The sequence below is a fragment of the Rhinolophus sinicus genome, linkage group LG01, assembly GCF_036562045.2.
Source record: "Rhinolophus sinicus isolate RSC01 linkage group LG01, ASM3656204v1, whole genome shotgun sequence".
Classification (NCBI taxonomy): Eukaryota; Metazoa; Chordata; class Mammalia; order Chiroptera; family Rhinolophidae; genus Rhinolophus; species Rhinolophus sinicus.
Window position 1 is genome coordinate 34,610,500 of NC_133751.1, and position 13,331 is coordinate 34,623,830.

General features: G+C 32.5%; 1 protein-coding gene across 1 annotated transcript in view; it reads right to left on the reverse strand.

Annotated features, from left to right (window-relative positions):
• ZBBX (zinc finger B-box domain containing) overlaps positions 1 to 13,331 on the reverse strand; it is a 117,587-nt gene that overhangs the window by 60,265 nt on the left and 43,991 nt on the right. Inside the window, exon 9 of the mRNA XM_074330499.1 lies at positions 10,065 to 10,160. Within this exon, the coding sequence (XP_074186600.1) occupies positions 10,065 to 10,160 (96 nt within the window). The remainder of the gene's footprint in view (positions 1 to 10,064; positions 10,161 to 13,331) is intronic.

Here is a 13,331-nt window from a genome sequence, read left to right on the forward strand (position 1 = left end):
TAGATAACTATGCATGAAGTATCATCACTGTACCATATCTATTAAAATACTTTCCAATTTTGAAACTCCAGATAATTGTATTTCCATCTTATAAATATGGAAATTTACATATAGCAGTATTAAAAGGTATCAACAGGAGGCAGAAGAGAAAGAAAATGATTAAAATTACCAGCACAACTTATCTACATGCTAAAAATATTTAAAAATCAAACCAAAACAGCCTTTGGGACACATAGTAAATCATATATCTCACTGTAGAATAAACTAAACTTAGACTAAAGCTTAAACTAAAGCCAAAGAAGGTGATTTACTGCTGGCATTTCCAGATTCCCCCCATATCCTTCACTGCACTCTGTGATGGTAGGGTTTCATCTGGTAACTGTTCTAAATTCTCACCTGAACTATTTTTTTTTTTGTCCCTAGAATGATATTATCTTTCAAATTATACTCTAGAAGAATTCATCACTCTGACAATGTATCATTAATCAAAGTAAAGAGAGGTGATATTTTATAGCTTTTTGGAATGGATGGCACCTTGTAGAAGTTAAGGTACAAGAAGAAAAGTTTTCCTTCAGAGAAATGATATACTTTGTGGTAGTGTCCATGCTTCAAACCTCTAACTACCATCATGATCCCAAACCCTCACTATCCAGCAGTAAATTTTAGAGATCATGTTGACAAAGCCATGCATCCTTTTGTGATCCAGAAGTTCCAGCTCAAATAAGTTCACACATAATTTAGATTAGGTTACTTCCTAAATATGAAGAAAATGGTGGAATGTCTCTTTCCATGGTGTTAACTACCACTGATTTTCAAATTGTAAAATTTTAGTAAAGCTTTATTGCCACCACAGCCTTACATTAAAAACTGAAAACTAATTTCTTCGGAAGAGTTCTGTTATTTCATTTGTATTTGCTAAGCAAATATAGAGAGAGAGAGCTACATATACACACATGGAAAAAAATTGCGTTACAGCACAATTCAAGAAACACTATGAATTCATTGGTTGCAGTGATTGTTGACTATGGTTGGGCTTTGATAGTTTTTAATGACAAAAGCATTTCAGGAAAATCAAATTACACACTAGTGGAATTTTTGAATTATATACATATAATTTTTTGGGGGGAGGAGGCTGGCTTTGAGAGGATACCCCCTTTGCATATCAGGAATTTCCCAAGTACAGTTTTTTCTGGTTCCTTTGTTGTGAATTACCTCATAGCCAATTGGTAAATAGGGGTATGACGTTAGTAAAACTGTGGAGTTTTATTGATTCTTAAGTTTTTCTTTTCCAGTACATTACTGTGTTTTGAGGCAATTGGAGCAAACTGTCTCACAATTAAAGCCCAAATCTTAGTAATATATGAAGACTTTACAGAAAAAGCTGAAAATTTATAGAAATACCTTCCCTTAGTGCAAGAACTGACTGTTTTAAGGGTTTTAACAACCACGCATTCCCCTAAGTTAAGGTCTCTGGAAAAAAAATATAAATGCAGATAAAGAAGCTATAAACATATTCCCCCTGATTTAAAACAATGGACTAATAAAGAAGGCAGTAGTTTGACTGAGATTTTTCATTTCGATGAAAATGGTCTCTTAGAAGTGAATTGCTGCTGGGACCTACACCACAGAGAAGGAAGCACAAGTCCTTAAGGGATGAATGCTGGTGGTTTTATTAGGACGGTTAACTGTTTTTGTTAGGACTCTGATTACAGTGGGCCGTAGGATTTGAGTGGCCTCCTAGCCCAAATTTTTCTGAAGCAATGTTTGTTAGGTGGGTGATTTTCCAGAATGGAAAGGTTTTCAGAAAGCATATAATATGGCAGAAATACATGTACACTGAAGAATTATGCTCTAATTTATAACAAAGTAAACTTTTTATTAAAAGTCATCAAAACATTTGCTCAAGATCTATTTATAGAAGAAAACTCCTACAGGTGATTTTGCCAGCATATTTCTATGTACACATTGCACTGAATACATTACGTGGTGACAATATAAGGATACCGTTATCTAAAATCAACAATAACAAATCAGACTAAATGAATTGGGAGCTACATAGAAAAGGAATACTGACTATACCAAGCAGATACATTCTTCAAATTATCATGGATCTATAACAAAATGCATTAACTCCATTAAATTTTCACTCAATAAAAATATCTTTGCAAAGTAAAATTCACTTATAAGAATACATAATTTTGAACATCTTAATCCATTAAACAAGAATGAAAAAGATGAACTTTATCTCTCAGTTCTGTTACATTATTAAAATATGTATTCTATTCTTAGAGCACATTGTTTGCGTTTCTGATGAATTCATCTTTACAGATAGCCTTGGTACAAATTTATTCCCTAAAAATATGCTTTACCGTAGAGTCAATTCTGAATTTTCTATGAAAGTTGAAGAAAAAGATAGCTATAAATTATCTGACCAAAGGTTTCATCTACTGTTAGGATCAAAAGGAAGAAAGAAAAAAAACATCAGGCCCCTGGAAAAGCAGAGGAGAACAGGAATTTCCACATGGCTGAAACTAAAAACAAAGAACAGAATTTGAGTAAAAATCCTCATGTAAATACATGAAAAACAGGAGAAAACAAAATATTTACAGCTGAAAGAAAATTGTGACAGGGGACCTCACAACAGAATCATGTTTTAAACCCAGTTCTGCTTAACATATTTCCAAAAACAGAATAGAATTTGCATGAGTAGTACAAAATATCGATGGTATAAAACACTTCTTATTTCCAGCCAAATAGGAATCAAATCCTGGAAGTGTGAAATTTATATGACTGGAAACTATTGCTTATTCCAGTATCATTTAAGTATGACTAAAAGTGGAACTTAAAGGACCCTTAGATTTACCTTACCTCTAGAGGTCTAATGGAAACTACAGATTCTATTAATCAAAGATCAATGCATTATTATTCCTGCTTGACACATAAAAAGATAATAAAAATTATTAAGGACCAGGACACATACCCCTAATTATAAATGCAGTTTGCTATTCAACAGATAGTAAATGTCAAATAAAACCAATCTGAACTGTACATCTAGTACTATGATATAGTAACATGCGAAAATATGAGAAAATACACACAAACTTAGTGCAATCAAAATATTTTAAAATAAAACAACACAGCATATAAATAGCTCAAAAGGTAACATATTTGTCAAAAATTTTTAAATAACTTGGCATCAAGAAAAGTCAAAATGTGATCTTGGTCTAAACAATTGTGCCTTTCAAATTTTATTACAACATTAAAACTTCTATTTAGAGAGCAATCTTAAAAGTAAACCAGAATAGCAACAAGAAATAATGCGGAAAATTCACACCTGCAATCTGCTATTCACAGTTTTGATGCCATATAATCATTCACTATATTAATTATCTTAGGAAGCACTTACTATTACTTTCAACTAATATTACATGTAAAAATGCATCCAAATGAGTTAACTATATTCAGCAATTATTTATATTTGAGCTACATGAGGAACACATGATTTTATATGCAATGCTTTGACATTTTTAAGCACAACAGAACAAACTCACCAACAAATAATAATTTATCATCTTTGTTATATATATATATATATATATATATATATATATATATATATATATTCTTGCTGTGATATCACAGTTAGATTAGTTTTATCCCATAAAGACCAATGAACATAAAATATAGTAAATAGAACTACTGCAAAATTTGTCAGAATCGATGAAAAAAACTGTAAGATAACTTAAGTAGTACCCGCAAATTTACAAAGTCTCCTCAGATACCCAGATTAAAGGTTCAGCCATGTGATTAGACCAATGGTCTCTATGGCCCCTCCAAAATTGAGATTTGATTATTCTCTATTTGGATAAGGAGGAAGTCTGTATTTATAAATATACTCTGATATACTAAGCTCTAAACTTTACTTCACTGTTTTTTCACATAAGGGTTCAACTTTGGAAAACAGCCCTAAAACCAAAAGTAACCATTTCATTAATTTTTCAGACTCATTATCATTATTATTACTTTGTTTTCTAATTTCTAAACTTAAATGGTATAGGAATTGTGCTGAATTTTTCCTAACAATATATCGTGACTAATGAAACCAAATGTATGGCACACCGGCTATGATCAGAATACTTTTATATTTGTTGTCATTTAATCTGATCCTCACAACAATGCTGAAGTTTCTGAGCATGCACATACATGAGTTTTATCTTAAAGATTCCCTCAGCATAAATATCACAGAAACACCTTCCTTTCCCTTTGACATTTATTGGTGCCTTCTCTGCATTTAACCTGTGCCCTGCATCTACCCTCTCCACTGTATCTGTCACTTGATTCTGTAACATACTCTCTAAAACACTATGTTCTTCCAACTCTTCTGATGGTAGCAGAAACCCTACTCTCCCATTTTCATACTCCTTTTAAATATCATCTTTTCTCTTTCCCTCACTTTTCTTAGCACTTGTATCTAAAAAGTCATTACTACAGATGTAGTTTCACCAAACTGCAAGCTATTAAACTATTCTATGTCTTGGATTCTCAAAAAATTCTTGTCAACCTTTTTTCTAGGAAGATACACAAATGACCAATAAGCACATGAAAAAATGTTTGACATCATTAGTCCTCTGAGAAATCCAAATCAAAACCACAATGAGATACTATGCCACTAAGATGCTAGAATCAAAAAGACAGATAATAAGTGAAGGCTAGGACAGAGAAATCTGAACTCGCACACACTGATGATGGGGTGTAAAGTGGAGCAGCCACTTTGGAAAACATCGGGCAGTTCTTCAAACAATTAAAGATAGAGTTACCATTTGACTCAGCAATTCCACGACTAGAGATATAGCTAAGAGAAGTGAAGACTTATGTTCACACAAAATCCTGTACACATATGTTCATAGCAATGTTATTCATAATAGCCAAAAAGCAGAAACAACAAAAAGTCTGTCAAACCATGGGTGGATAAACAAAATGTGGTATAACCATACAATGGAGTGTTATTTGGTATTAAAAATAAATGAAATACTGATAAAAGTCACAACATGGGTGAAGCTTGAAAATATTATACTGAGTTAAAAAAAAGGCAGACATAAAAGACCACATGTCATGTAATTCCATTTATATTAAATGTCCAGAATAGGCTAAGGCAGAAAGTAGATTAGTGGTTACCAGGGGACTGGGGGGGGAGGGACATAGAAAAGGATGGGAGTAGTAGAAAAGGCTTTCTTTTTGAGGTGATGAAAATGTTCTATAATTAATTGTGCACTGAGAGTTGCACACAGCTATGAACACACTAAAATCCATGCAATTGTATACTTTAAATGAATGAATTGTATGTATATGAATTACATCTCAAGAAAGCTATTTTTTAAAAAAAATATTGTCAATGATGCTTATACAAGTATTCTTCATTTATCTTTTGGGTATCCCGCCAATCAGTTTTTTGAAAATCTGATTAATCTAAAGACTTAACGGCAACGCCCACCAAGGAGTCTACCAGGGTTAACTAAATTTTCAGATTCATAAGACAGGCATCAAACCACTGTTGGCATCAATCTACTCAAGGAGGGTAAGAACAGGAACAATAGTTTGCCAATAGGACAGCATCTTCTTGGGAGGAGTCTTGCAGCATTTAACACAGAAGCACAGCTCAGACAGCTGAGAAATATGCCAAGCTTAGAAGCTCACTTTCTTCTCCCAAAGTCTCACCAATAAGATCGAAATATAAGGATGGGGAACAAATGTTCCCTCAAAAAGGAATTATAATAATTAACATGATTTTAGAGTCCAGGTGATGTAAATATCCTAAAAAATGTACATATTTACTATTTATAAATATTAGTCAATGTTACTCTTAAGAAAAATGGCACACCATAGCATCTATAATATGTGTATGCACAGCATTTAAAACAGGCCACATTATTCAAAACCATGATGAGATACCACTCCACACCTATTAGAATGGCTATTATCAACAAAACAAGGAATAACAAGTGTTGGAGAGGTTGTGAACAAAAGGAACCCTCATACACTGTTAGTGGGAATGTAAATTGGTACAGCCACTATGGAAAACAATATAGAGTTTCCTCAAAAAATTAATAGAATTACCGTATGACCCAGCAATCCCTCTTCTGGGTATCTACCCCCAAATTGGGAAACATTTATCCATAAAAATATATGTACCCCTGTTTGTTGCAACCTTATTGACAGTAGCCAAGACATGGAAACAACTGAAGTGCCCATCAATAGATGATTGGGTAAAGAAGATGTGGTACATATGTGTATACACAATGGAAAATTACCTGGCCATAAGAAAAGATAAAATACTGCCATTTGCAACAACATGAATGGATCTTGAGATTACTATGCTAAGCAAAATAAGTCAGACAGAAAAAGTCAAGAACCATATGATTTCACTGACATGTGGGATATAAAACTGAAAGCAATAAATGAACGAGACAAACAAACAAGGAAAAACTCGTAGACATAGACAACAGTTTAGTGGTTACCAGAGGGTAAGTGGGGAGGAGGGATGTAGAAGATAGTAAAAGGAGTCAAATATATGGTGATGCAAGGAGAACTTACTTTGGGCGGGGAACACTCAGTGCAATATATAGATGATGTCTTATAGAAGTGTGTACCTGAAACTTACATAATTTTACTGCCCACATCACCCCAATAAATTTAATAATAAAAAAGATCATCCAAGTAAGTATCCATGATATTTTCCAAAATGACTAGCTATGATCTGAAAACACTGTACTGTGAGAACTGATTGGTGGTTTCCAAAGGCCGGGGTGGGGGGTTGGCAAAAATGGGAAAAGGCGGTCAAAAGGAGCAAACTTCCAGTTATAAAACAAATAAGTCACAGGAATGTAATGTACAGCATGGTGACTATAGTTAATAATACTATATTGCCTATTTGAAAGTGGCTAAGAGAGTAGATTTAAAAGTCCTCATTGCAAAAAAGATTTATAGTGACGAATATTAACTAGACCTATTGTGGTGATCATTTTGTGATATGTACAAATATTGAATCATTATGTAGTACAACTGAAACTAATCTAATATTATGTCAATTATACCTCAAAACTGAATAAAATAAATTAAAATACTGTATTATTCTAAAAATTAACAGAATAATGATAGTGTGAGTCTAAAAGCTAATATTGGTCATTGTCAACCAAAAGAATAAAAATCTACCAAAAAGTTAGTAAGCATAAATTATCCTCTGATGACACTTGTTTCTTCCTGATAATTAGTTTCATGTAGGTATCTTCAAACAAACATATATTCCCACTTATATCCATATTTATATAGGCATACCTTTCTTTGGAGATAAAACAATGTAAAAAGGCTGTGTATAAATGCCTCATACCAGAAAATACAGAAATTCTACCTCAATTAGCTCTTCTCTCATTACTAAGCTCCCCATTTCCCAAGGTTTCTCCTTTCAACAAAATCTCCTTTCCAGTTAAGAAAATATACATATCAGAACCTATTAATGATTTATTTAATGCAACCTCCATTTGTGTATGTCATACTTCAGAACAGAATGCATTTTGTTTGTTTCCCCCGTCTTCTATTATCTCTGATTAACCTTGTCTCTTCTGTTTAAGTGTATGTTATTAAAAGAAAATAGGAATGCCTGACCTATTAAAACCGTATTTTCATCAGGCATGAGGCTTACCCACTGAAAAACCCTTCTGTTTCAAACTTTAGTGTTGAAAAATCATTCCAGATATAGTAAATTTTCATCCTTAGTAACTCCTCTCATGCATTTACATTTTATTTTGCAGATAATTAATTATCCAACAGAGTTTGGAGATGGAAAAGAAAAAAAAAAACAAACTACGTGTGTTGGAATCAGTGCCAACTATAAATCAATCATAAATCAACAGAAAGGCCCTGTGAAATGATAGTGTTAGTCAACATGTAAATGGTACTAGTTTGCCTTCAATTTTTCTGGGATTTATCTCTTAAGTAAAACAAGATAATCCAGTACAAAATGGTCCTTATTGACTGTGAACTTTGTAAAGACTCACTGGGCTGCAGGATGGGGGCTTAAACGGTTTATAACTATGAAACTTGGCTATGCTTTAAATTAACCAGAAATGTAAGCATAAGTAAAGAGTATAAAGTATTCTTTTGCCTAGAATGCTTGCTTTTTATATAGTAATACCTAATATTCAGACATTACACATCTTCCCTAACTTCTCCGATTAGGTATGATTTCTTCAGTCAATAGGGAAATCTCATGACTTTAATAGTTACTAAAATGGTGGAAAACTAAAAACGCTTTATGACTGGTTAATGAGTGTCAAAGAGAAAGAGATATCCACTCATTGCTCAACAGTGGTCATCAGGCCAAGGCACAAGATCATCAAGAACCTCAACACTAGGGAAAGATTGGTGGGGGGGAGTGGAACAGAGGTGACAAAAACAAGGAGAAATAAGCAAGAGAACAGTAATTCCTCTCATGCATTTATATTGCAATTAAGTATTTAACAGAGATTGAAATTAATATTCTCTCTCCCTCTCCCACTTCCCGTGTGTGTGTGTGTGTGTGTGTGTGTGTGTGTGTGTGTGTGTGTGAGAGAGAGAGAGAGAGAGAGAGAGAGAGAGATGGAGGAAAGGAAAAGAGAGGGGGAGGGAAAGAGAGAGAGAAGAGAATCAGACTTGGATAAATCTTGAAGGTCAAATACTGAAGTCGAGGGAAGAAGCCATGTCTCATACCTCTGTATCTTTCATACCAACTAGCACAGTACCTAAATTCACTGAATGATAACTCAGAAAATGTGCTGAATAAATCAATGAATGGAAAATTCCTAACATGAACTCACAGTGGGGTAATTATACTCTTTCCTCTTAAGGGGAGTGACTAGTTAAATTCTATATTATTTCTATGTTAACAATTACACTCACTTTTATATATGTTAATTTTCATTTCTCTGACTCTCCAATTGTACCATCCTGAGGGAGGGGAATAGCAGGTAGTTGGGGTTTTTTGTTTGTTTGTTTTTTTCTGGTTCCCTCCATCATTTCTGCCAGAAGGTTCTAAACATTGAGTATCCACTGGAAAGTAACTATCTTTGGTAAATATTACTATGAGGTCTATTTTATGTTTTGTAGTTACCATGACTTGGGTCATTAGAGCTATCAAAATTTATATTCAAGTAACATGTAAAGATTGAAATCTACCAGTGATTGTTCAAAATACAGATCTGATCATCTCCATCACTCTGCCTCTAAAATAATATTAAATCCTTAATTTATTACAGAAGGTCCTTGGTTTCACTTTTATCTCCAGGTCCTTAAGAGCAGGTTCCTAGTGTTACTCATCTGTGTAAAGTAACTGCCTACCTCAGACCCTGCTTCCTAAAAGGCACTCAAGGAATCTTTGTTGAATAAATTACTGTAAAATGAATGAAATTTATGACACATAAATCCATCATTAAATGTAACTGGTATAATGTCATATCTATATTTAACCACAGTCATTGCTTAAGTATTAGAATTTTAAAACCATCTGACATGGTTTGAGTTTAGGCATTTCAATAAACAATGGCTATATGAGGATAAATAAAATCTTCTGATATGTAGGAGGAAAACTAGAGAGATAAGCTTATTTAAATAATAATGGGTGAGGACAAATAAAAATAATTTTAAAAATTAACATGAAAAGCAAACATGAGATTGCTATTTATACATTAGATAGAAACAATACTTAAGTCATGTGTTCACTTAAAACAATAGATAAACATATTGTCTAATTTTTAAATGTCAAGTTCACAGATAGAATGCATAATCTAAAAATTCTAATCAACTTAAGTGTTTCAGGAGCTATATTAAAATGCAGTTTAAACAGCAAAATAGAACCCAGATTAGTGTTCAGTAAAATAGTTTTAAGATATATGTAAAGACTGTCTGTATATAATAGAATTGTCGAAATTAATGTAAATCATCTTAAATTCTAGATAATTAAGCATGTTTTAAATGTCTTTTGTGTTGAAACATTCTATAAATACACTCACTACCAGTACATTTTAAAGACATACCTGCAAAAGAGTTGTTCTGTGGAGCTTCAGTGCCCCCTTCTGGTGGATTTTAGCAAAGCATCCTGAACAATAATCTTCTCCACATTCAAGGCATACCTTAAAAGAGATTTTAAAAGTCGTATCTTATAGGACTTTGAGAAAATGTTTGAATAAAGATGCCATTGCAATTATCTTTATCCAGTTACATACCTAGATGTCATCAGAATTGAAAAGTCCAAGAGTTAAGATTTAATTCTGAGAAAAACTAACTTGTAAACTAATTACTCTCATAGCAAAATAAATAGGTAGAATATAAGTTTTAGGTATATGGGCATATGTGTATGTGCAGTTTTTTAATAAATCATAAAAAACTCAGCAGCATCAGGTCAAACTTCCGTAACTGGCAAAAACTAAACAGCATTATCTCTGAATCAAAACTACTTCCTTTTTAGGAGTTCTTATATCTTTCAGTATGGATTTACAGGGCACAATTAGTTTCAAATGATATGTATACTGTTTGCCTCCAAATGTCCCCATACACATCTTTGATTAGTACTCCTTCACTGATGATTCTCAAAATATGGTTTAAAAAGTGTTCTTAGAAGATCCCTCAAAGGAAAGAAAGTATAAGAAAAATATATATATATATATCAACACAGACAATAGTTCAGTCGTTACCAGAGGATAAGGGGCAAGAGGGGAAATAGAAAAGGGTAAAGGGTGTCAAATATATGTTGAAAGAAGGAGATTTGACGTTGGGTGGTGAACACACAATGCAATATATAGATGGTGTATTATAGAATTGTACGCTTGAAACCTATTTAATTGTATTAACCAATGTCACCCTAATAAATTTAATAAAACAATAAATAATAAATAAAAAGAAAACATATTTAACAAAAACAAAAACTAGATGGAACTGCATCAAAATGTCAGCAATGTTTATGAGTAGTGAAATGATTATGGACAAGTTTACATTTACCTTTCAAATTCTCTATAGTGTTGAAAGGTAATTTTTTTTTTTTTTAATTTAGGGATAAATTGAATAATGCAGTTCATATTTTTCACCTCATTTAATTCTCACAACAATGCTTTAAACTTAGGATGATCATTATATGTTCATTGTGAAGATGAGGTAACAAAAAAACATAATTGAGCTTTTGTCCAGGTACAGCTAACAGAGCCAGGACTTTAACCCCAAAGTCTGGATCAAAGCTCAAGTTTTTACCCATAACCCACTAATCATTAAATCAATCATTAATCATAACTTGTAGTGCTAATCATTCACTGAAAAAAAACCTTGATAAAATCTGCAGCAAAATAAAAATCCAGTATTTGAAATGCTATCACAGTCCAATATTTGTCAAATTCCAAATACATTTTTTAAAATGTGATTAGCTATACACTGGATTTTTAATTTAAGCAGAGGAAAAATAAACACTATTACTGGTATGGGAACAAGTCCTACCTTTTCAACTCTTGTTTCAAGAGATATATTCTCTTAGAGAAATTATGACAAACACATTACCTAAATGCATATTTTTTCCAGTGCCAAATCAATTAAAAAGCTATAATTTCACATACATATGGCAGTATTATTATATTATTGTATATTTCAAAATGTATTCTGCATGATTTTTATTTTACTTAATATTTTAATAAATTTCTTATATATATTTGACAATGTTTTCACAATGTAATAGAGAGGACTGAAAATCAGTTTCAACATATAATTATAAGCCATGCATTTGTTAAAAACAGACTTTTAATAAAAGTAGTTAAACAGATTTTGTAAACTGGAAGATCAAAGCTGGAGTTGCAGAGTAAGCTTATATATTTTGTTATATAAGCATATTTGGATTTAAATTGGGTTAAAATGACCGCCAAGTGGAAAATCTTTTTAGGCAGTTTGTATAATTGGCAAGAACATAGTAAAACATAGATAAGGATTCCATTCCACTACAGATACTTCTTTGATGATGGAATACCCAAGTGCAGTTTTAGCAAACATCGTTTTAATTGATTAAGGCTAGACCAGTTGTACTAAACCCTCTGAATCCATTTGAGTTAAGTTATGCAAATTTGCCAAATTAATGTAGAATTTTTAACTATCCATTTCACTTTTGTCATGTAGAGACAGCCTAAAGCTACTGTAACTTCTTTAAAAAAATAAGAAATTTGTAAGTTTGGAATTTTATTTTTACCACCAATATATGTGAATGCATCAGGACATAAGAAAATGTGCCAACAACAAAAATACACACTTTATTGTCTCCTCTCAATATAGCAGGCACAATGTTAAATACTTCACATGTATTACTCATTATCCTCAATAACTTTGGGGTATAGACTACTGTTATCTATAGTATTCCATTTTACAAATGAGAAAACAGAATTATGAAGGAATGAAGTCATTTGCTGCAAGTCACATAGTTAATAACAGGTAAAGTTGAGATTCAAATCCCCAAAACACAAGCTCTTAACCCCTACCCCAATACACAATCTTTCCCTCATAAAGACCCTGTCATAAAATACAGAAAGGTTGACTCTAATCATCCACTCAGCATTATCATGTAGAATGATGGAAGTTAAAAACACTTCAACACTACCAGTCTGCTTAATTAGATCTGCCTACCTAGTTTGAATTTTTAAATAACTTATTATTGTGCCTTGACACGTATCCTAAGATATTATTTTCATTTCAAGTCAGAGAATATCCTTTCTTAAAATCTTAGTGAAATGTTTAAGTATGTTTAGGGCCTAAATCCTGGCTTTTGTATATAACAGTATTCAGGTAAATCAGCTTTTTAATTATTGCACATGTCACTTATCTGCTTTCCAGTAAAGGCAAATGCTTTTGATGCTGTCTGGGATGCCCTTTTTCTTGCATTTCCTACTCTACGGAAAAAGAGGTGCTTTATTTCCAGGTCAAGTCTTACCTACTACGTATCATTTGTTCAAATTCCATGGCCTTTAAAAAGGGCTCAGTACATAGGATTCAATAAAAATATTGCCTCATAGCTACTACATAAACCCTTTTCAGATTATGAACAATGGACCTCAACAATTCAACTCAACAAGTAAGTCTCTTTCAGCTTTCATATTTCCAACTTCAGGAACATTAGCATTTGTTTATGTTTTTAAACATTTCTAGATAAGTATAATTGACTAAGATTCCTTAAATTTTTTCACCATTATATCAAATCAGATAATAGTATGATGTAATAGTAAGAACATTATACCAACAGCCAGGGTTTTTCATTTAATACTGTTGTTAGCCCTATATTA